The following is a 24,096-nucleotide window of genomic DNA, read 5'->3' as shown; positions in this document are numbered from 1 at the left end:
AAAGGCCATCCGAGTAAATACTCGAATGCAAAAAGGCAGATTAGTTAACAGTGCTTTCTGGAAAATTACAGCAATTTTGTTCCCTTGCTTAGTTCTTTGGGAGTGGGGAAAGCAAACAAAAAAACACAGGAGGAAGTATTTTAAAAGATGGCTGGACCAAAGAATAGAAGAACTCTGATTTGTTGTTGGAGAGCAGACCACAGCTTTTTCCAATGATCTTTTACCCTCATTTTGAATTCAGTCATTAGACTTACTTTTCCAGCTGGAGTAAAAGAATCAGTTCTACCAATATTGCATATTTGCTTTTATGGAAAGCAGTAAGAACCTGTTGACTTAACACCTTGTTTGAAAGCGTGTTTGTCCATCACCAACTTGTTGATGTGAATTCTGAAATAAAGGTTATTGCAAAAATTAGGAATACTCAAAATTTAAACAAATGCATGATAAGCCTGGAACTTAGCATCAGTGACTGTGAGTTGAAATGAATGTAAGTATTTCTGAGACAGACCTCAATGTCGATGATATATTCCAATAATCAAAGTTTGTCTCATGGGGTGAAAAGAGTTGAGCAATGCTAAGGAAGAATTTTACTGTCAGAGCTGCCTTTAAAGTCTGTGTCTTCTTGGAATGTCATTTGAGCAGATCATTATCTTTAGACATCTTGTTTCAAAGGGCAGTTTAATGCTGCCCAAAACAAAATAAAAGGCAAGTTAAATGGGTGTAAAGCTGGTGCAACTCTATGAAGACTTAAAAGGCAAAAAAGATTTATGTAACAAGTAGTAGTAATATCCTTAATGTAGTGAATGTTTTTACATTTTCCATTAAGTAGTGATGCAAAAGTAAGCTTGCTGTTTGTAAGTCTGGGATGGCTTCCTTATCACCTTGATGAAGAGTTGTAAGAGCAAAGATTACTCCTCACTGCTAATCTACCACCAGAGAAAAGCAATTAATAGATGAATACAGAAATGTTTTTTATGCTGTTTTTCTGCTTGTCTCTTTTGCTAAGATGTTACATGAGACTTATCTGAAGAATTATTCTGTTTTTTGTCTATATCCCAATAGTGTGCTGAACACCAGAGGATATGAATGTCATATTCACTTCTATGTCACAAGGGTCATTGCATGGCCTTGCAGCATAATATTGTGTATTGCTTGAGCTTTTTTTGTGGTGGTTTTATTTATGAGGGGTTTTTTATTGTTTGTTTTTTGTTTTGTTTTTGGTTTTTTGTTTTTCCTGGAGGATAAAGCAGTGCATGCTTCAAAGGCTTTTACTCAAAGTTCTGTCTCAAGAGAAAGCAGTGGTGTAACAGAAATTGATTGATCATGGGTTACATTGTATTTCTTTTTCATTCATCATCTAACTTCAGTATTCTATGTTTATGTCGTTTAGAAGTCAGTTCAGTGTAGTTCTGTGAGCTGTAAGTGGTGCTAAATCTTTTCAGTGGGGCCATTAGAGAGAGCAGTATTTGCTTTTAACATACAAGGTTTTGAAAGATATTTTCTCTCAGTTTTTCCTTACCTTCCCCAAGAAATTGTCAGAGAGGTAAAAATGACCTAGTGAATCTCTCATGAATTTGCTATGGCTGCTGTCCATGACCCAGCTGGTGAGAGGAATGATGGGGAGCAATATGTTGCCAGCATATCTTTCTTAACCACTTTTGGTATTGAGGTCTTCCTTTCCTAATCACTGCATAAGAAATCTTTATGACAATAATGTGAGCATATTTTTTTACGTTTGATGTTTTTCTCTCCTTCTTTGTGACAAGGCAAGGCCATAACTTTGGATGGATGTTTTGGCACTAATTGTATACTAGTGTTACTGCTGTTTTTGTTGTGATTTTTTTTCTTTTTTTAACTCTTGGCGAATGGACGACTTTGCAGTTCTTTATGACTGCCAGACTAATATAGCTGCCACCCCTGTTTTCATCAAGTACTGCAACCTTGGACCTCCTTTGTGTAGCTCTTTCTACTATTTCAGTTCGGTGAAATGGGCTATTTAGTAGGTCACAGGAGGGGCCAAAGGCCTGATTTATTGATGTGCTGAATAGTACAGAGAAAGGACCTCAGAAGAAAGAAAAAAAAAAAAAGAAAAAGCTGCAAATGTTGACTTTAACACTGCTGTATCTTTTGTGTAGATTTCCTGTGGTTGTGCTTTGCCCAAGTTATACATGGAGTGGCACTTTTCTTTACTGCATATTCTACAATAGACCCTGGTGTTCAATAGGAAAGATACACCGAGGTTATGGCCTGTGTAGCACAGATAGTGAAAAAGGTCTTGTGGAAAATCTTTCATTTTCAGAAATATCCACCATGGACAAATGGAATCTAGCCAAATTTTGGATTTGAGGATTTCTAGTGGAGCTTAGGAGTAGAGATCAATACTGATAATTTATGAAGAACTTTCATTGCTAAGGTTTTTAATAATTTCTTTAATATTTATTATTTTCGAAATAACTTCATATACTGGGACATATTCTTTATGATCATCTGTTTTATCATTTCTGGCTTGTGACTGTTTTTCTAATAAGGAAGACAAGTTCATTTCACGTATTGATTTACTTAAAGGGATGCTAAACAATTAAACGCTGTTGTTTTCTATAAATGAAACTAAAATACTCATCCACCAATCAATAATCTGTAGTCTTCCTAGGTGATACATAGATATCCCTGAGGCTTACATATAGCATACTCTGCATAGTTATACGTTCCACTTAGAATCATAACGTTAAACAAACAAAAAGTAAAAATACCTAACAATTGTTTTATGCAATATCTAAGAAGACTGCTATCATACCCAAGGTGTTTTAAATACATGAAACCCTGGCACATTGTAATACTCCAGAAAACATACCCCATGTGCTGAGGACATGTTCTATGTTTTTGAAGAAATGTGGCTTTTCATAGAATCTGTCAGGACAATAATTGTGAGAATAATAAAGTAATTGAAGATTATATTTTTGCACAGGTCTGATGAAGGCAGTTGTGTTTTAACAACCTAACAGATGCCCTAAAATGCAATTGCTTGAGGCAGCAAATGTGCCTTAATTAAAAATGTACAGCTGATTGTTACGTGGATTGTGAGAACATCTGCTAATACCTCAATAGATTGTATGTAACATCACCTCACACAGAGCTAGTGAAGTCTAAATCCTGCTTTTATCTTGGAGATGGTTGATCAGAGTTTGACTTGGACTGCTTGCATTTTAACTTTGCTGTCTTACGGTACTGGAAAACGTACTCAAGGCACCCAAGCGTGTCCCAGGTATGGACTGCATCTCTTACATAAGTTGAGAGAATGAAAGATTACAAGTTTGCTCTGTATTTGATACAGCAGATGGGGTGTTATGCAAGTAGTTTCACTATCTCTCTACTTATTGTTCTTGTTAGTTATTATTTGGCAATTTTAAAAACAGCATTATTTTTCCCAATTGTTCCTTGCCTATTAGACATCAGCTACTCTGGTGATCTGGAGCCGTTACGTACCCACAGCTGACATTGTCTGTGGAAACCACTCATAAATGTGGGCAATTATGTGCAATTAATGTAGAGGCTGAGTGAATAATGCCTATGACACCCAGAATCCTCGGGAGTAGTTGTAGCAAACAGCTAAGCTAAATCAAATGCACAAAAGTGTACTCGTTCCTGGCTTTTAGGTGATTGCTTACTATGTCTAGCAGTGTAGAACATCTTGTATTAAGTCTTCAGTTTTTCAGCATACCTGTCACTTCTGTTAGCAAATCTAGCACTAGAGTTTGGGGATCCCTTTCCCAAGGTTACAGCACAAGTTTTTTTCCTTCCCATATTCTCACTGCACTTGCCACTTCTCCTTAGACATGGGGGCTTCCCTTGATGACAGAGGACAGTCTTTACCTGAGAAAACTGTTTCTGTTTTTATGCCTTATTTGCAGTGCAGGTCAGTGATGGAGACTGGTTGCTATGGTTTTCTGTAAGTGAGGTGCTGTAGATGGGAAAACAGTATTTACAAATTACTTGTGCTGAGATTACGGCAGTTTTCTAGAGAGAGCGGAACAAAAGAAAGGGGAGTTGCATACAGTTGCCTTAGGGCTGTGGTTGTGTTGGCTGTTTGGTGTTTTTTGGGCTTAAAGTTATAGAGAATGCATAAACTATAACCTGGAGTTTGATCAATTTATTCCTGATGATTTACCAAGATTTTAATTATTTACTTGTCTAATTGTGTTTTGTATGATGGATCTTCAGCTTAGTTCTCTCAGTAATAGAGTATAACCCTAGTCTAAAGTAACTATAAACATCACCAGAAACAACTGTTTCAGTATGAACAAGGAAATGCAAATGGCTTTATGGAGGTCACTCATCTGGACATTTTTCCAGAATGTTTCTTCTTAATGTTTACTGAATATTTAATGATGCTTATTATAGACACAGTGCTCCTCTACGCAATTATTTAAATGTGAGTAGTATTTCTTGAAGATGTAGGAATACAATAGCAATATAAAAGATTTGGTATTATATGCTCATCAAATAATGAAACTTTATTTTTCTGGACTGTAAACAATTCAATTATGTTGTTTCTGGAATAAATTAAGTGAAGCTTACAGAGTCCAAGCAGCCCTTGTTTCTAGGGAATTGTAGTTGAATTTCATTTTTAATTAGATTGAACGTTGTGAATTTCTTAGCAGTGGTAAGCAAGATCTGGCAATAAAATATGCACTCAATTTCTATTAAAGGTTCCTAAAGACTAGTGCAGCGAACGGGCAGTATATCTGGTTTATGTTTAATTGTCCAAGTACCCTGTTGTGGAAAAAATCCTTTTTTAAAAACAATTGATGTTTAACAAATGACTTTTCTTTGGTAAAACTGCATTGAAGATGAGCAGACAGCAAAAGGAGAAAGTATGGGACAACGCAGCCAGTTCATAATAAGCTTAATAGCACATTCAAGACCATGTTGTTGGAAATGCTGCTGTGCAAGAACGGCAAAGCAAACTACTTCTGGGTTCAGAGATTTTGGGGGGCTTGGGGAAATTTTCAAGAGGCTTTTCCTTAGCTGTGACATCTGTCTTAAAGGCTAGCATACAGCAAGGGGAACTGTGACTTGAATTTATGCATTAACGTTTGGAAACTCTCAATCTGCCAATTTATAATACCTATGCTTTATTCAACATCTTGATCCTTTTGTTGGTGTTGGAGGTTATCCCATCTTAGTGCCATCAGAGCTGCTGTTCTTTGCATGCGTACTATGATTCCAAATGCTGCTTGCCAGTCTTCATTTTCTTTTGTTTCCTTTTCCTTTTCATTTGCTCCTAGCATATTACGCACGTTCATACAGTGTGTCCAGGCTACTATGCAAAATGTGTGTGCTTAGGAGTGAGGCTGTTAGACTGCTCTTGAATGCGGCATAGCGCAGAGGAAGTTTATGACTCCTTGGTGAATGGCATCTGGAGATATGAGGTAGAATTTCCAGCAGGGATTCAGGCCAGCAACATTAGAACATACGGGATATGTTAGAATATGTTCTTGTGGTTGTATTTTGGGTTGTGTCTGTTTTGTCTCAGATGATGAAATGGGTCAGCTCTATATGCAGTAATGGATAACTGCTATGTGAAAGATATCTCTCAAATCATTTTTAGATATAAAAATGATAACATTCTGAAAATGTTGAATGACGGTTTCAATTTGGAAAGTGATGGCTAAAAATGTCTTAGATGTCAGATTCTTTCCACACAGAATGGCAATTCATATTATCATGCCTTTGACAGCAAGTACATTAAAGTTTTAAGGTCTTGCCGCAATGCAAAGCATCACGATTTTGTATTGTTCATGTCTGTGGCAATGTATTTTAGTAACACTTTGTTTAATTCCAGTGCAGTACATTTCCTACATTCAAAAACCTTTATGGGAGTAGCCTGTCATTTATGAGATCCTGTTGCTTGCATTTAAAGCTCTTTGCAGTTCTTTTTTTGCAGCTGAATTCTTTTCCCAGTCCTGTTAGTTCAATATAGGAATAGTGTCATTTCTTAGACAAGGGCAGTGTTGGAGCTGAACTGGAAAAGCAGATTTCTTTTCATCATCCCCGTGGAGTCAGCCATTAAACTGGTAATGTCCTCCATCTCATTTACTGTCTTAATGCCGTACCTTGAGGATGGATCAGTGAAAGCTGAAATGCGTTCGAATAGTATTTTGCCACTAAAATCTTTTCAGCATTTCTTAGACCTCTGTGATAGAAAATGTAGGCATGATTAAACAATGAGTAGTATTCAAAAAGAAAGCTGAAGCCAAAGTGGACCTTTGCTTCCTTTCTTGTTAGAAATCTGGAATTTAGAAGAGTTGTACAAAAATGTAGATGTGTATCTATTTATTTTTCTGCTGTGAGTCTTGATTGCGTCTCCCATGTAGCCTGTATTATCATAGGTAATTGAGAGGACATTGGCATCTAATTAAATCTGCAGTATGTGAAGTTGTATTTTTCTTCTCAAGTAATCTGTTTCAGAAACAGAAATGCATTGTGTCAGTGAGGTCTTCCAAGAGTTTAAATAGCCCTTTACCCTTGCCTGGTAATTTTACATGCTGCCAATTAGCAAAATGAGATGGGATTTCCTTTCAGAGCCTCATGATTTTAATTGGAACTTCAGTACCGAAGAATAATTAATAACTTGTAGCCTGTCCAGCTAGTAAAGCTGTGTCTCAGATTAATGAACCATGTATTTTGCACATTGGTCTGTGAATTGAAAAATGGACTAGTTAAAAACTGGTTAGTTATTTCTGTAATTAATGTTGATTATTGCACGGAAGTATAATGGCAATTGGAGATGAAGCTCCTGCTATTCATAATACTTATATGTGATTTTAAATGGAGAGCATTTGGTCAACTTCGGGAAAAACAAAAACCTATGTGTTAGAGTTATTTGGGTGCTTACACAGATTAAAGCCAAGAAATGTTAACTTCTTTTTTCATTTGATGCATGTTCTTCTCCTTCACTTACTGAAGGACCTATCAAATATTGGAAACACTCCTGAGTTACTGAATATGATACAATTGTCTTACTCCAATTATAAACACTGTACTCCAAATATAAACATGATGATGAGCGTACTCTAAAATAGAGAGCTGTGCTTGTAACATATGCCAAAGATAACTATGTTGATCTGTCAGAATTTTATTTCACAGTATAAAACGTGACTTTAAGTTTTCTAAAAATTCCTGCAAATTGTTTTGCCTCTCATGTTTTGCACATTCTCTCATTCCCTACCTGTTAATTTTCGTGTAGAAATATCTTCTACTAGAAATCTTTATCTTCTGTAATGCGTAATGAGTGCATATATGTCGTTCTTCATATTTCTTTGTTGTTTTCTCTCTTAATCAGAAATAAGATTATATAATGTGTACTGCATTGCAGTACTAATTATTTTTTCCACTTTATTTTTTATGTTTGCACGCATGCTCACATACTGTGCCTTTGAATATAAAACCACTTTCTGTGAGTGCTTTTGTGTTGACTCCCTTGAATAATAGTGAAAAGGAGATTACGCCTTTATGCCTGTAATTAATACATAAGCAGGAGTATCATTTAGGTTTTTTTTTTTTTATGAATGTGTTACATCCACATTTTATTGTGTTAACAATAAATGGACTTGTAATAAATAATGCAATTTTGAATCTAGCTTTAGATAGAGGAGACCTGAAGCTTTCGAATTTTTACATAAATTGAGAGTTTGGGTATATAATTTTCAAAGTACTAACAGGAGTGACAGTCTCCCAGTGTATGGTTATAATTCCTTCAGTTCTGACTTACACAGGAGCCTCTTTCAGAGACATTCTGAGAATACAGTAGAAAGGCCTTCAAAAGTATGTGAATAGTTTTAATGTAGAGCCTAATACTGTTAATATAAGCATCTATGTACATTGGTGAGGATACAGTCAATGCATACTCTTCCAATAATATAAACTGCGCGCACATGAATGTTTTAAAGATGGGAGCTACTTTTTTTTTTAGCATGGTGTGCTAAATGTCCTTTTGAAATATAGACTTTTAAATTCTGTTAGAATAGTAATGAAAATACATGAGAACTAGATAAGAGAAACCTCTAGATACTAGTTAGCAAAAAATGTATATTGTTTTAATTGCTGATACTTTTTTAACCATTGTGTAATGATTGAAAACCTGTAGGCTTACAATAACTATTAACATAGTTGAAAGCAGAACTAGATTTAATAAGAAAATGTCAGTGGATTGTTGTGAACCACACTGGAAAATGTAGCAGAAGGAACCAATTGTAAAATCAAGAGATCTGGTTCATTTTTCTGTTGCTAGTTTAATTTATCACATGCTGAAAACCTCATCAGTGTGTATATATAAGCTTCAAAGTGCACTTGAGAGATGTTGTATTTAATGAGTTCTTAATGCATCACACTGAAGTTCTGTATAGAACAGCTCTCCTTGGTAGATTTGTTCCTGCATTCAGGTCATTGCAGTAACCCATCGATTTACTCGTGCATGTGCTAGCTTCAGATAGGAGAACGCATTAATGTCAGCCATGTGGGGTAGTGGCACCCTGCTTCTTGCATCTTTATCCAGCAGAGTCATGTCCAACTATTTGATTTTTTTTTTTAACCTATCTGCCAGTACCTTTGGGGCCAAATCCCAATGGTAAAGCTTGCCTCAAAAGTGCAGTACAGACCCGATCTTTGTTACCTACATGCCAATATAGGACTAGAGATGAATGAAAGAATACTGGATATGGATGTATAAAAGGAAAAGGCAACAGTTATTTTCAGTCCTGACTGTTCATTTATCTATAATGCATCTTCCTCCTCTGTATCATTTGTCAGACCTAACAGTAGCCATTTGCAAAGTCATCAGTGGAGCCTAGTGAGTAGTAAGATAATCCTTAAAAGCTGGAATTACTTCTGTCTGAAGAATTAATGGAGTTCTGTGCCATTGTTGTAATCTTCAGTCAGTTCAAAATATGCAGAGCATTACACAGAAAATTCATTTTGTAGCATGGAGATATTTCCACATCGCAATTCAGTTTCACCCAATTCACAACAAAATCTATTTATTTTTCAGTTCTCTGTTAAAAGGAAAGTTTGAATTTTTTTCAGTCAAAATTGATCTTTATAAACTGCTTTAAGCTCTGGTGGGTGCTTAGATGCTTTCATCCTTGACTCTGGGGAGGTTTTCCTGATTGGCTACCCCAGATCTATAGATTCTTTGGAAGGCTAATTACCATCACCACTCATGCTGAGGTGTTCTAATGAAACGGAATAAAAGCTCTCTGTCTGACAGGAGGCAGCCTCCAAGGCTTGGGTATGCTAGACTATTTTATTTTTTTAATGAACAGTAAACTCCTGATATTTTCTCTCTTTAATGGAGAATAACTGTATCTCAAAATCCTATGCAAGTCTGATGTCAGTGTCCTTGAAGATACATGTCGTTGAAGAGGTAAACTAACTGGAAATGTCGTACTGCTAATAGTATGGGAAATCAAGAAAAGATGCTCAGTAGTCATTACGGAGATTAGTTTCAACACCAAGGAATTTTCAAGATCATGTTTGTAACACATGAAAATACGTAAGGTTTCTAAGTCTAAGCAAGCGTCCAGGGAGTAGAGAGAAAGTTGACTCCACTCACATTTCTTTTTAAATCTTGCCTAGTCGAGCCTCATCTGAATATAATCTCCAGCTCACCAAACTTGTTGGGCAGTATCGCAGTAAAAGAGGTAAAAATCTAACAGTTACAAATCTCAAATGTGATCATCAGTGCTGTTTCCTCAACGTTACGTCATTCTTAAGAATTCTTGATGTCGTTAGCCTTTGAAAATATTTTTACATGAATTGGGAAACTTGATGAATCAGTCTTGTTGGCTTTTGATTTTGTCTTTTCTAAGGATAGCTGCTTTATTTATATGACAAGCATTTTAGGATGGCATCTGTCTTTAATCTGCTTGTGCTGATATTAGAGTGAGAGCCTGATGTATATAGTGCCCCTATCCCAACAGTAATTAAAGTAATAACGTTTTTTAATATCTTCTCTTTATAGTTACTCCTGTTTTCTCTCCTCAGCTTTCTTTGTTAGAAGACGCAGGGTTTGGTGGTGTTCTTCTTTATGTCGATCCTTGTGATTTACCAAAGACTACAGATCTTGCTGATAAAGCTTTTATGGTTTCCTTGAATAGTGGAGGAGATCCATCGACACCTGGCTATGCCAGTATTGGTAAGTACTGCCTGAGACATATTCAGTTAATGGACATTTTAATTGTGCGCAGATTCTAAGTATGGGAATTAAAACTCCAAATGAAATCTTACCTGAATGGTAACCTTTGATAAGGGAACATTGTGTAATGCAGCATGGCTCAAAAGTGCTTTGCTTCAAACTCTTGGCACGAAGTCTGCACTTCAAGTAATTTATTTGTTTTTGTTTTTATTGATATATTCACATAGTATACTATTTGTCTGCTTGTTTTTACTCTATAAAAAAGGAGCTATGAATTGTTTCTACAGTGATATCTCAGCAAGTTCCGTGGTGCTTGTTCCTATTGAAAGAAGTATTTTTCCCTTCGTTTTTCTTACTCTTTCATGTAGGGTTTCCATGATAATGGAAACATATGGTCAATAAGTGCAAGTTCAAAAGTCCAATGTAATAAGAGATACACATTTTAAAAGATCTAAAAAAAGCATTTACATCTCAGCACAATTATCACTTGAATTAAGATATTTTCTTTAAGTTGTATCTCAGTTCCGCCTGGATAGACTTTTACCTCAAATGTTTATCTAAATAAATGTTCTTTAGAATTGAGGGGGAGGGGGAACTGGAAAAACTGATTTTTTTCAGAAATATTTAGTGTTTTTATTCAGTGTTTTTAAATGTTTAACAGTTTGGTGATTTTGTTGTTGTTGTTAGTTTGTTGGTTTTGTTGTGGTGTTTTTGAGTGGTTTTTAACCACTGCTAACAATAAGGAGATAGAATTTATTTGACTGGTAAGCACTACTTTAATTTCCCTTCTGGCAGTTTAGTGGCTGTATGTTGTCTGCTACCTGTTCAACTTTACAGTCTTTTTTTTACTATTCTAACTATTGGGAAATGTATTCAGAATAAGTCTATGAGTTTGTGACAAGGCTTTATCGAGAATATTTAATCCAGTTATTTGCTCAGACACCTCAAGTTTGACTTGAACTGGCACAAAATCGACTGATGCAATGCTGAGATACTTTAGGATTAGTATGGCAGAAAATAGAAATATTTGCCTGGTTGTCAAAGAAGGGTGTTAGCTATTCACAGCATGAATGCCTTGACAGCTCTGTAGGAAAGCAATTGCACATTTTCTTGGTGTCTCAGTGTACCTGACCTAGTCTTCTTAAAAGTGTCCTGGGAGTTAGGGAGGTAAATGTAACAGTCTTCAAGCTTTATTCTTTGCTCATTTTGCAGAGCTACTTGAAAAATAGCTTTTTGTTTATCTATGTGGCTGACTCCTTAATGTTTTATTTACCCTAGATGAATAGAAAAGCTAATTAAAACAGATATAGCAGCATGAAGATGCCACTTCAGTTTCTAAACACTTATGCATTAGTTTGCTGTCAGTAAATTGTCTTAGTGACTGCATGCGTCCTAGCCTGTACTGTGAGAAAAAGAAGCTTGATTATGTAGAAAATGATGATATCGTTATAAGTACATTATCAGTTTACCACTAGAACCCTTAACATGGCTTATCTGTGATTTTAAATCTCTGACTACTATTCACAAGCATGAATAGGCTGTCAGGTTCCTATAATCATTTATGTTTTGGTCATTGACTGCAATAATGCGCTGGAAAAAACTCAAAGGTACACTTGGAGAAGTTGTTTGTTGTTGTTTTTTTTTCAGTTATGTCACTGGAAGGTAGATCAAGCGGAAGTAAATTTGTCTTTTCTAGTGATGATTCACTGAATAAATTTTGTTAGAGGTAACGTAAGCCTGGGACAAATACAAATAATCTGGAGCACAGACTTTTGCCTGAAGGATGTGGTGGCCTGTGAGGTGGTTAAACAGACAACGTGTAGTTTGAAAGTGCCAGATACCCATGGCTGCCCACATGACTTCGATTCACAGAGTTTAACATGCACTACAAGAAATTTTATTGGAAGCTCCTGTTTAAGTTATTGGCATGCCTTTGATACCATCTGCAGTTCACGTATTGCCAAACTGTTACTATTCAATCCTGGGGACAGCTCTAACGCCATACTCCATTTTATTAAAAGTAGCTAGTAATATAAGCATTAGTTGGTTGATGAGCTATTCTCTGTGATAACCATCATTTTACTAAATAATGATAGTAAATAAACAGTCTTGTGCTAGCTGAATAAAATGCATGAGACTTGTGTTTCTGTGCTTCTGCCTTCTGTTTCTCAAATTCTTGTAATCAGAAAACAATTTTTTTCTGTGACTTTTGGACTGTTTCAATCTTTTTTCCTAGAAAAAAAATCTTCAGGACATGATAAAACTTGGAGAGATCTCTACTTCAACTTAAGAAGGTTTTTAAATGGAGTTTGTTTAATACTTCTGAGAATACTTTGGACCTTCCATAGTTTAGATCAAACCTTCAATTTAGCGAAGATGAAATGCTATGCTGCTCCATCTGGATTATTTTAGGATGCACAGAAATAGCTTGATGGTGGCTTAGAGATTAATACTGCGTATGAATTGAATGATTTCTTTGATCTCTGTTTGATAAACAGAAAACAATACTGATATGAAAAATCAAAAGAATTTATGTAAAAGATTCTGCAGCCTTGTTTGGTAATTTGATTCTCTTGTTCTTAAGACTCTCCCAATCCTACGAATTTTAGAACAATAACATGAGCATTTGTTAGCATCATTCTCTCTTTCTGACAACGATTTCCAAAGGCTTGTGACCTTCATTTGGAGAAGTCTTTCTTCTGTTTTGCTGCTTTTGAAATGAAATTGTTCTAAGGCTGAAACTCAGGAAATTATTCATACCTGAATAAGCTTGAAAGGGACGTGAGACCTGCGAAGTAAAAAGTATCCTCAAAACAAAGGTTAGAGGAATGGCATAAAACTTTGGTGACTTCCACCACCTCCATTTTTTTAATCTATTTTGATTTTCTGAATGCTGCAATTCCTTTCATCTACCTGTGTATGGCAGAGATGCATTAGATTTCTTCATTTCTGTATTTCAGAATCATTTTAAATCGAAGTTTCCACACAGAAAGTGATTCAGTAAATAAATATATGGATAGAGTATATTTGTCTGTCCTGATATGTAAATAGAACTGTGTCCCCGTAATGAGCATTAAGAGCCCTTTCCCTGACATAAGGTGCTATATAACAGAAGATCCCTATTGGTGTAAATATGGAATAGAAATTATCTCAGGAAGAATTCCATTACTAATGTTTCAAGTATCTTGTAGTTTTAGAGATCTGTTAGGTAGAAATTAAAACGGAAAGGCAAATGGTATAGTTAAAATTATTATTTGGAAGTAGTCAATGCTTCAAATCACTGTAAACATCTTGTCACGTGAGCAACAATCCAGAGACTAGGTAGAAAGAGTAATTATTACGTACGGGGAAATGCACAGCGTAGCTAGAATTCTGAATTGTAAACTTCACATTCAGGCTAGATAATTACTGTGAGTGTTCCTCAGACATCTCTAATAGGGTCTGACTGAGTAGAGGACAAGGGTGATAGGGAATCAGTGGATTCTTGATCCCATGCTTCATGGTTTGAGTGGGACCTTGAGATAACTGATCCAGTGTCAGGTGTTGGAGACTGTTTGGGTATAGGTGGGCTTTAGGGAGGTTCCTTCCAACCCAAAGCATTCTTGTGATTCTGTTCATCATTACGTGCACTCATTTCTGGTAAAAGACAATGTTCAATATGCTTAATGGCTGTCTTTTTAATGTTGTGAAGTATCAAGGATTGTTTTTTTTGTGATGTACTTTAAAAACGTTCGCAGAATTCAGAGTGGGATAAAAGGTCAAGAACAAAGCCCTGATGCAGAATTGAGGTTGGGAGATGTAAGCTTCCCAGGTCAGTCAGGAGAACAGTTCCACACAAAATAAATCGTTAGAAGAATAATTTCACTTTATAATGAAGGGGAAAATCATGTTGTAGTTCAGCTTTAAAAGTGCTATGATGTCTGGAAAAGGCAGTGAATATGGTGAGGTGCTACACTAATTGGGCAAGTAACGTTTATTAAGATAATTGTTCAGCAGAAGCTGAGTAAAAGAAATTGTGCTAGTTGTTTGAGCAATCGTTCAGAATACTCAGAGGATGGGATTTTGCGTTCTTAAAATGAAATCTGAACTATGTCTATTGGGTGCAACTGGAAAGGGGATTTGGGGAAGAAGGCCCAGGTTCACGCGGCAGTCTTGGTGGAATGAGGTCAAGGGCTGCCCTGCACCAGACGCAGCTCGCTCCAGCTGGCACCTCCACAGCCCCCTGCGTGCCACAGCTGAGCCCATCTGTGATCTTGGTGGCATCTCAGTGAAACCATATTTGATACTGATATTTTACTGCAAAAGTTGAAGAACAATAAATATGCATCAAAAAGCTCTTGGCATTTTGCTGTTTTGTTATGTGTCATTCTAATTGATCCAGTTCTTCTATAGTGAATACAGGGAACTTTTTGGAATACGAGTTAGTACATGCTGTGACAGAAATGTGTCTTTCTGTATATTTGATTCTGTATATTTGTGTCCTTCTTGCCTTTTATCTAAGTTTGTCCTCACTGTCCTCTACTTTGTGATATTTTACTCCTCTGAAACAGCCTACTGCATTGAAGTTAATAAAAAGTGGGACGTTCTGTGACAATTTCCTCCATGCATATGCAACAAATGTTCTAAAATGTCTTATTGTAAATCATTGTGATTTCTTACAGGATGTCCTCAGCCTTTGTTTGTCTGTTGTTTTAAAAGTCAAAACTCAGATACAAGATAGTTTTTCTATGTATGCCTTTGCAGCTGTGGAAGTGGCCTTGAGAATCCAGTTTGCTTTTTTTTCTCCCAGATTTTATGTTCACTTTCTGCTAATGACATCAGATGAGTGAAATCTGTAGGTAACTATGCATGGAGATTCAGAGTGACAGTCAACATTAAGAGGAGTAAGGATGCTGGGTTTGTTTTGTTTTTCTTTAAGGCCAAACTGAAGCTAAGAAAAAAGGAAAGTTTGCAGCCCCATCTTTTAATTTCAGGATGTGTGTGTATGTTTATATACGTGCTTGGTCAAATGTGGTTTTGTTTATGACATGATCTTAGTGATTGCTGTAAATCCCAATCTTTGGGAAACACTGGATATTGAACAGTGAGAACAGGAAGTAATGGTTTCAGCAGGTTTTCAATATCTCCAACACAGAGTTCAGAAGGTGTTTGAATCCATGACGTGACAGGCCTCTTGAGACCCGGAAGGATAAAATAAAACAACTACATTTGTATTTAGGCACCAAATAATATGGTCTGATATTTTTTTTCCTCTCTAGCTTTCAATTGGCGCTGTACATACTTAAAAAGTGAGAATGGCAGTTGGCAATCAAGATATTTTAGGCTCCCAAGTTTGAGTGTGTGAACTTGCACATTGTATATATTGATATTGTTTTATGTTCTCCTGATACTGCTTGTAATTTTAAGTTGGAGGAGGAAAACAACCTGAAATGAAAATGCAAGGATCTTATCAATTAAATTATTGAGAGGGAGGGGGAGATGTTATGGGATGATAATCAGGTGTTAGCAGTTAAACAGACAGGATACTTCAGTAGCTTGCTTTTAATTTTTATATCCTCAGACTCAAATGCCAGACTCAGCCATATAAGACACAGTTTGTCTCAGTTTTAAAAGGAAAATCATACATTAAAAAAAAAAAAAAAAAGCGAATTTAGAAGAGTAATGCAATCTGCAAGTGATAAACACCAAATTGTGTGACAAAACAAACACTTTCTGGAAAGCTGACTTAGCTAAGAGGAAAACATATTGCCTCCGTGACACCTCCTTGGTCATAATCCATGTGCCTAGTTTCCCATCCAGATTATCGTCGGGATTGTTTTAATTTTCAAGTTTATGTTGGAGAAGATTCCACATTTCTGACCTTTCAGACAATTTCAAACTACCAAACAGCCTTTACTTCCTACAGAACGTATTCTGGTAAAGCCACTTCCTCTCATCTAAAAGAAATATCATTTCAAATGGTGTCCAGGTTCATTTTGAAGCTCCACTACTCAAAAAGGAGGATTAGAACATTTAAATCTCTTGTGCAATCATGATTAAAAATAATCCTTTCATATCTTGAATGACAGCCAGTGCAACATATTTCAGTTCAGCATAATACTGAGCAAATGAGATATTACTTTTAGTATATGCTTCTGAAACAGCCAGTGCTGCTGTATACAAACTAGTTTGGTGTACTGGTATTTGCTACTACAACAGTGTCTGCCTGCAGAGTCTAGCTGAAATCAACTGCGTTTACATGGATTGAGTATCTGGGAAGGAGAGCTGCTTTTGTAGCATCAGTCATTAACTACTTCCCTCTCTTCCATATTGCTGTGCTTTCTTCTAATTCTTTCTGTCATAGCCATTCTTTCTGTCACGCACATAGGCTTCATTGTGTTGGGTGTGGTTTGTTTGCTCTAAGAGCCCAATTAATGTAACGTTACTAGAGATTCTTTCATCCAGCAGCATCTAGCAAATAGGCAGGAAATTTTAGCGGTAATTGCACACACACAAAATCAGAGATAATAGCTAAAAAACCAACAAAATCCCCATAGTGATAGTGAAACTATGCACTTTTCATTTTTTGCTGACTGAAATCTGCAAGCATGTTTCTTAGTTCGCTGTAGTTTAACTACATGCTTCTCAAGTTCAGGATGACATCTCTGTGCTGCAAGCAAGCAACTTCCTAGTGCTCTGCTTTAGCCCATTCTTTCATCTAGTATGTCTGTGTGTGAAACTTAAGCTTAGAGAGATAATAGGATTAATTATAGTAAAGCTACCTCAGTGACCTAGGCCTGTCTTTCCTGTTTTCTAATAGTTGAGCATCACTGCTATCATGATTTTGACATATATCTGACATATAGACATATATTTATGTTTGTACTAAGTATTGTGCTATTTTATCCACCTAGCATCCCCATGTGAAAGTTAGGACATTACAGAGGAAATCTTAAAGTACTGGAAAGCTAACATCTGCAGGTGCACCTGCATAGTATCCATAAAGTCAGTTGGCTGATTGTTCAAGTAATTGGAGGTGCACATAGTTTTATAATTGAAATATTGCTGGTGGAGCCAACTAAAGCATTGTTAATTCAGTATGATCTCTGTTCCAGCCCACCGCTAACCGTATTCAGCAGCTGCATGAAAAAGATAATAGTACCTCTTCCTACTAGCAGACAGGTAGAAACTCCCCCTGAAGAAATGAAATGGTAACGTGGAATTTTTTTTTTTGTTTCATAAATGTGTACTGTCGCATTACGTAGTATTGTTCTGCAAAACACTGAAAGCCAAAAGTAGCTCATCCCAATGCGGTCTCAGAATATTTTCTGAAATGTTTTGCTTGCACTTTTTCATCATTTTCTTTTTTCAGACTTGCACTGTTTTCTTCCCTTAAGAGAGAGAAGGCTGAGGTGAGGATGAAAAAAAGATGAGAACAGCTTTTGTGGTTGTTTAGTTGTTTGGCTTTTCAAGTTCAGCTTAATTAACAGCAGAATGGAGGCTTACCCTATCTCTTCACTCAGTTCAAAACTAATATTTTTGCCTTTGGTTGAATTTAAAACATCTTCTAACTAGTGATCTCTTATGGTATAATTTTCCCTACATCATGCTTCTAAATATCACAAACTAAATAACCCACTGGTTGATAACTGCAGTTTGGCTATTGAAGGATAGTGCTAAATGAGGCTTCTTTGGTGTGACAGGTGTGAAACTTCACAAAATGCATTTGGAGCAGTTAAGTGTGATCTCGTGCCCAATGGTGTCCCATGAATGCAAGGGCTTCCTCTGCTTGGTTACTCTCCACTGGTAACCTAAAGGAGTAATATAATGAGGCACTGAAGAAATACTGCCCAAGCACACTCAGTATGACTGTAGATGCAGCAAATACTTTCACTTTAATAGGTTTAGATACTGTTGCTTGTACAAAGTTGCAAGACTTTTATTTAAATGACTGTATCAGTTTGGCTGCAAAGTGCTTTTCTCCCCTGCTAAAACAATTAGAATGGTCTGGTGAGTAGAACTGAAATAAATGTTTGCAGCTAGAACTGGCCAGACGTGGGAGAATGTCTGTGACAAATGTGTTGCATAAGAAGCTCATCAAGGACACGTCAGTGAAAGAGGCAGCCGCAGCTTACAGAGCTGCTTCCTTCACTGCCTTATGGAGTAGTCCTGCATGCAATGGTGCCAGCCAGCATTTGCTGTGTGATGGGTACAGTTCCAGAGTAGTACAGTTCCATTACAGTTCTAGAGGAACAGGCAGTTTGATGCCAGATGCTTTTGTTATCTGACTTGTTTTTCGTGTGCAGAACTAAGCTATGAGAATGATTTAAAAAAGCCTTTGAAACTTTCATTGCTGTTTCAATTTCAATTAGGACAAGTGTGTGTAACTTCCAATACTTCTTATGTGCTAATGTTGTGTATTTGGCAGGTGGGTCTATTGAGTTACTGAAAAAAAGAGTGAAGCCTCTTGGGTTATTTGAAACCTCATTGAAGTCATAGATGTTTTGGAATAGTTATATAATAATGATTTGCATGTTTATTTATGGTTGTGTGCTGTAGGGACCACCCTTTACAAAGTACATAATGAACAAATGCCTATGCTATCTACTTGGGAGGTATTTTTTTCTTACAGCAGATGTCAGCTAAAGCTGACACGTGGTGACAATCTATTCCTATTTAGTATAATACTCTTAACAAGGAGACTAATTTTAGAACAGCTGGCCTCCTCATGTTTTCAAGTGTCTAGGTTCTTTTCTTGATTTCCAACCATCAGCAGTCTTTCAACTTGTCCACTGTGCTATTTCTACCAACCCTGATTTAATGCAGGTCTGCAAGAGATTTTCATCAAAATCTTACATTTTCTGATAGAGCTGAACCACACTGTGTTACGGCTTTAGCATTCAAAACTTGGACATTAGTCATGCAATGTATAAAATATTTGATATTTCTTAGCAGCTAATACAGCATAATGGTGAGATAAAACTAAACTTCATTCCCTTATCAGTTACTGCTGCTCTCTTCCCAAACTGCTGTATTAGGTGTGATTTTGAGTTTTTCTGGCAAGAAGCAGAATATATCTCTGGTAATGTGGTGCTAATCGACACAAAAAACATTCCCCAGAATGAGAAAATACAGACCTTGAGAAGATAGGATGAATGGAGTATTTTTTGAGTTAAACTTAAGTGATTTGGGTGTAAGATAATTTCTTATGAGTATTTTTAGGTTTTTTTTAATACAGGGTAGTAAGTAATGAGAAACTCAGTAACGTCAAAAATGTAGGTATCAATGATCACTGTTTGCTTGATATTTCTTAGTAGCCTTTAATGCTCTTATAGCTTATTAATATTAGCCTTAATATTGGTGTTAGTTTGTAAGTTTCATGATACCAGGGAAAGCCTCAAAATGCAACTTGATTTCTATATAATTTAAAAAAAAAAAAAAAGCAACAATAACAACAACAAATCTCAAAACAGAATGCAAAAGAGGAAAATTCCATGGATTTTAAGAAGGTTTATAATTGTTGGACATTACTGATGCTTTTTAGATACTTTTTTATTACTATAAAATATCAAAGCATAGAAAAAAGCTTGTTTAACAGGCTTAAGAAGGAGGAGCAGTCTAAAGCTAGTCAATAAGATGAAACTTCAGTTTTAGTTTTTGAATTTCTGGCAATTTCATCTTAGATTGAATGTAATTTATTTTGAGAGTTTGGATTTAACCTCCGATTATTGAGCGAACCAGTGATCCTGAACTGTGACACTCCAATTTAGGAATTAGTGCTTTAAGGCAGTGTTTAGTTACATCTCTCATTGGCTTTGTAAGATGAAAAGTAGAATTGGGAGTCCTATAATAGAGAGGCAAATCCTAAAAAAAAACATAGAAATCCTGCAAGAGATTTACAATCTGTAGCATAAATCTTAAAGGAGATTTTAGCTACAAAAATTTATAGTCATTCATAATACAAAAGCTCTGTGATCTTAGTAGAAGCTCATTCTTGAATTTTAGCGTCTGTTGTGTTTTGGTCATGTTCTTCATGATTTTTATGCAAGACTTATATTCATTGCAATACTTTTTTCTGTCTCTGTTTCTCCTTCAACTATATAGAATGTAAGCAAACAGAAATGTTGTCTCAAGAGAGAAGTTGTTACTCATAGAGACTTCTCCAGATTTTACTCCCTTCACCAAAATTCACTTTCCCAAAACAGTGATCTAAAATATTTGGTTGATGATTAGCAATGAGCATTATTTTCTTCTGTTCAAAAAGTATTCCTTGGCAATTGTCTTAGTTGTTCTTGATGTGATAGGAAAAGAAATAGTCTAATGCTTAATAAAAATCATCCCTGTGTGCAGCCTATTATTTTCTGTGAGGATTAAGCCTTCCTTCAAAAGAGGTTACTGTACTTTGTTTCATCTTGTCAGTACACATTGTTGTGACTTTGTATACTTTTTAAACTTGAATTTTAATAACCAAATGATCATGTAGGAGGCGGTATAGCACTTATCACATTTAGGCTTCTTTTGATTTCAGAAGATACCAATGGGAAGGAAAAAGTTCAGTGATGAAAAATGCTTTTTGAAATGCTAGTCAGAAAGGGAAAGAATTTTGTTTAGCTAATAATCAGAAGTCTTGTAGCCCATGATACTAGATGGAGGACTGTTTCTGGAAGCTGCACTATATTGAGATAATTGCTTTTTTGGGGAGTCACTTGTTTCCCTCTCTCTCAGTAATCTCTGATTATTTGTGTGACATTTTGACAAAATTTGTCAAGGAGCTTCCATATTGATATTTGGAATTACAGGAAGATTTCTGGCTTATCGTATATTGCTACATCTGCCTAATGTATTACTTCAGTAATTAGTTTTTTGTTAAGACCTTCAAAGGAACACTCCTTGTTAAAAATAATCCCGTCCACAGGAAGCCATTTAGAAATGTTTTATGAGACCCTCTAGGAGGAAACTATTTCATTCCTGCTCCAGCCTGAATTCTTTGAAGGGTAAAGTTATGGTAGGTGGTCCAGGGCTCACCAAACTCCAATAAATTTTCTCAGACTTCTCAGTGGTGTTCAGAACAAATTCTCCCTTAACTCTCTCTCTCTCTCCACTCTCTCCCCCCGAAGAATGGGAGACTATTTTGATGATAAAAATTGCCATTCTCCCCTCTGGAGTGGCTTCAGTTCATTAGCAAGGAGACCTCTTTTGCTTTCTCTGGCCGTTGGACTGAGCAAGCTTGTTTACTAGAATACTCCTCCTTTAAAGTGAATGGGTATTTTTGAATTGTCCTGTCCTTTGTTAAGGTGAACAAAGCATTCCTCAAAGTTTAATCAGTCAGATGGATGGAAAGGACACTGATGTCAGATATACTCTGTACCAGTGAAAAATGGAGTCTATGGTGAAGTTTGGCTGGCTGGTGAGAGAGAGAAGAAAAAGAGGCTTTAGGGGCGCAACTGAAATGTCTCCAGAATTCTCTGGTAGTTGAATTGTACTTAAGAGGTTCTTCAGGCTTTCTAGAAATTCCTCACAATTCACCTTTCCAAGGGAAAGACAAACTGTGGCAATATTACAGTTTTCTTCTGGCCTAGCTATCTCCCTTATAGGCAGAATAAGTCATACGGATATGTTTTTATTCCTTTTTGTGGTCCACATCATGTGCTTCCCTCTGCCAAGCCATTAGTAATGCTATCAGAACTGTCCTTCTCTTGTATCAGACATCAGGCAAATCATAGTATACATGTATATGTACTTTCTGGTACCATCCTGTTCAATTTTAGATGCATTCAGGTGATTTATGTAATAATTAAATTCTAATGGAAATATTCGTTGTTTTCTTTGCACTGTACTTGTTTCCCGGAGAAAAATCTAAGCATTTCCAGGCTGTATAATTTGTATATTTTGTTATTTTAATAGTAAAAGCAGGTTTGATGATGTGGATAATCTCAACATACGTTATTTTAGCCGAAGGATATGCCTTTCATTGTAATGTATTTCCTGTTTGTTACCTGTCATGGAAGATGAGATTAGCTGAATTCATAATAATGATATATATCTCTCAATACTGTTAGCCTCACAACTATCATTTATTATTGCCATACTAGATTGTTGCTAAATCAGATGAACTGTGATGAATATAAACATAAAACAAATTTATTGTATTCTGACTGACTTCAGTCATGGTTAGTACACTCTTCATTCTGCTTTCTTACATTAAAAGAGTTTTTAGTTCTTTTTATCATTTTTTTTATATCACAGAATCACAGAATGGTAGAAGCTAGAAGGCGTTCCAAGTCCCTTCATCATCTTAGTAGCTCTCTATTGGACTCTTCAGTATGTCTCTTGTTACTGGGGGGCATAACTGGACAAAGTACTCCAAATATTTTTTTGTTGTTGAAAAGTCCAGCATCTATATCAACAAAACCTAAGTGCTGATGCTGTGTACTTTTAATTGCAATTGTGAATTTGAGATCGGTGATTTTCCTCAATTCATTGCTTTTTGTTATGTTTCCAAAATGCATTTCAAACTTTCCTACTTCCATTTCAGGTTCTAGCATCTTTGTTACTGTGCTTTGTATCATACTCTGTAGGAGGAGTCACTTCTTAAAGAAATGTATTAAAACTGATATAAATTACAGCTTCTAATTCCTTTCAACATTATCTTCTCAACCTTGATAAAGATGCTCTTATTGTTATGGAGCACTTCCTAAAATTGCTAGTAACTCTTCATTCAGTTTATCTGATAAAGGTTGGTGACTGTTCATCATGTTCTCTGTGTAATTTCCAAAAGCTAAGCATCATTCACTAAATCGTTCTCAACTGGAGGCTGTTATGTTTTAATTGCAGAGACTGACTGTGCTCAACCAGAAGGGAAATTCTATTCACATGGCATCTCTGCCACTTTAAGCAAAGAGAGGAAGGAAATGCCTGACACCTGTGGAGGGAAAGCTTCAGTTATATCAGAGAAGTCAGGCAAAACGTCAGGGAATATAAAACCAGTGATATGCGTGTTTTGCTGATGTTATATTTTTCTTGTGCTTCACATCAATATTTTCCTTTGAATTATCTTTTAATGTCTTATTTTTGTACTGGCAAGAGAACAGATTTTCTTCTGAGAAGTCGTCTTAATCTTCTCAGTTTTGACCTTTCCCATTTGTCAGTTGTTTATGAAGTAAACTCTGCATTGAAAAGTAAAAAATTTCATTTTGGAATTTAGTATTATTGACTTCTTTTTGAGAATAAAATAGTATGTCTTGAGAGACACTGTATTGATATGGACACCATTATATGGGCTGCTTGAAGTGGATAGACTAACTTTGGGTAGCATTCATTAAAAAGCATCTAGACGACAAAAACATTTTTCTCTTTCTTGTCACAGTTCTTTATGTTTTAATTATTTAAAATGAGTTCTATCCCATCTGATTGCCTGTATTAGTTGAGTTAGATGTCAGTGGAATGTGTTTTTACCTATGTTTGTACAAAAGAGTATCGACAACTGTGAATTGTTTTGTTCTACAATGTAACTTCTGATGTTAGTTGCTACTTCACTTGAAAGCTAAGAGCAGAACTGACTCCTTCAAATCTCTAAAAATTCTGTCCTGAAAGTTAGGTTGACAGTATGTTCATTTTAAAGAGTCTTTTCAGTCAGAAAGCAATTTTTAGAAGGAACATGTTGTTACTGTAAGTACTTTTGTCTGGTGCATTAAGTTCCTTAGATTCTCACTGGAAAAAATGGTTTGCATTTTATAATAACCGAATACATGCTAAATTCTTATGGTCCAAATAGCTATGAGATTATATACTCCCACATTATGGCTCCAGAAAACTTGTTACATGTAAACAGTTTTTTGCAAAGAATATTTCATTATCTTTAATGGAGAAAAAGAAATCATCTCTTGAGTAATATTCATATGTAGTTTAAGAATTACAGTAAACTT

At 36.0% G+C, this 24,096-nt stretch overlaps 1 protein-coding gene across 1 annotated transcript in view; it reads left to right on the top strand.

Annotated features, from left to right (window-relative positions):
• NAALADL2 (N-acetylated alpha-linked acidic dipeptidase like 2) overlaps positions 1-24,096 on the top strand; it is a gene marked incomplete at both ends in the record, with an annotated part of 278,850 nt that overhangs the window by 156,114 nt on the left and 98,640 nt on the right. The window contains one exon of the mRNA XM_079539540.1: positions 10,042-10,192. Within this exon, the coding sequence (XP_079395666.1) occupies positions 10,042-10,192 (151 nt within the window). The remainder of the gene's footprint in view (positions 1-10,041; positions 10,193-24,096) is intronic.

This window comes from Tetrao urogallus (genome assembly GCF_951394365.1).
Source record: "Tetrao urogallus genome assembly, chromosome: 9".
Lineage (NCBI taxonomy): Eukaryota > Metazoa > Chordata > Aves > Galliformes > Phasianidae > Tetrao > Tetrao urogallus.
Note: the sequence above shows the minus strand (reverse complement) of the source record. Positions and strands in the feature narration are given on the sequence as shown.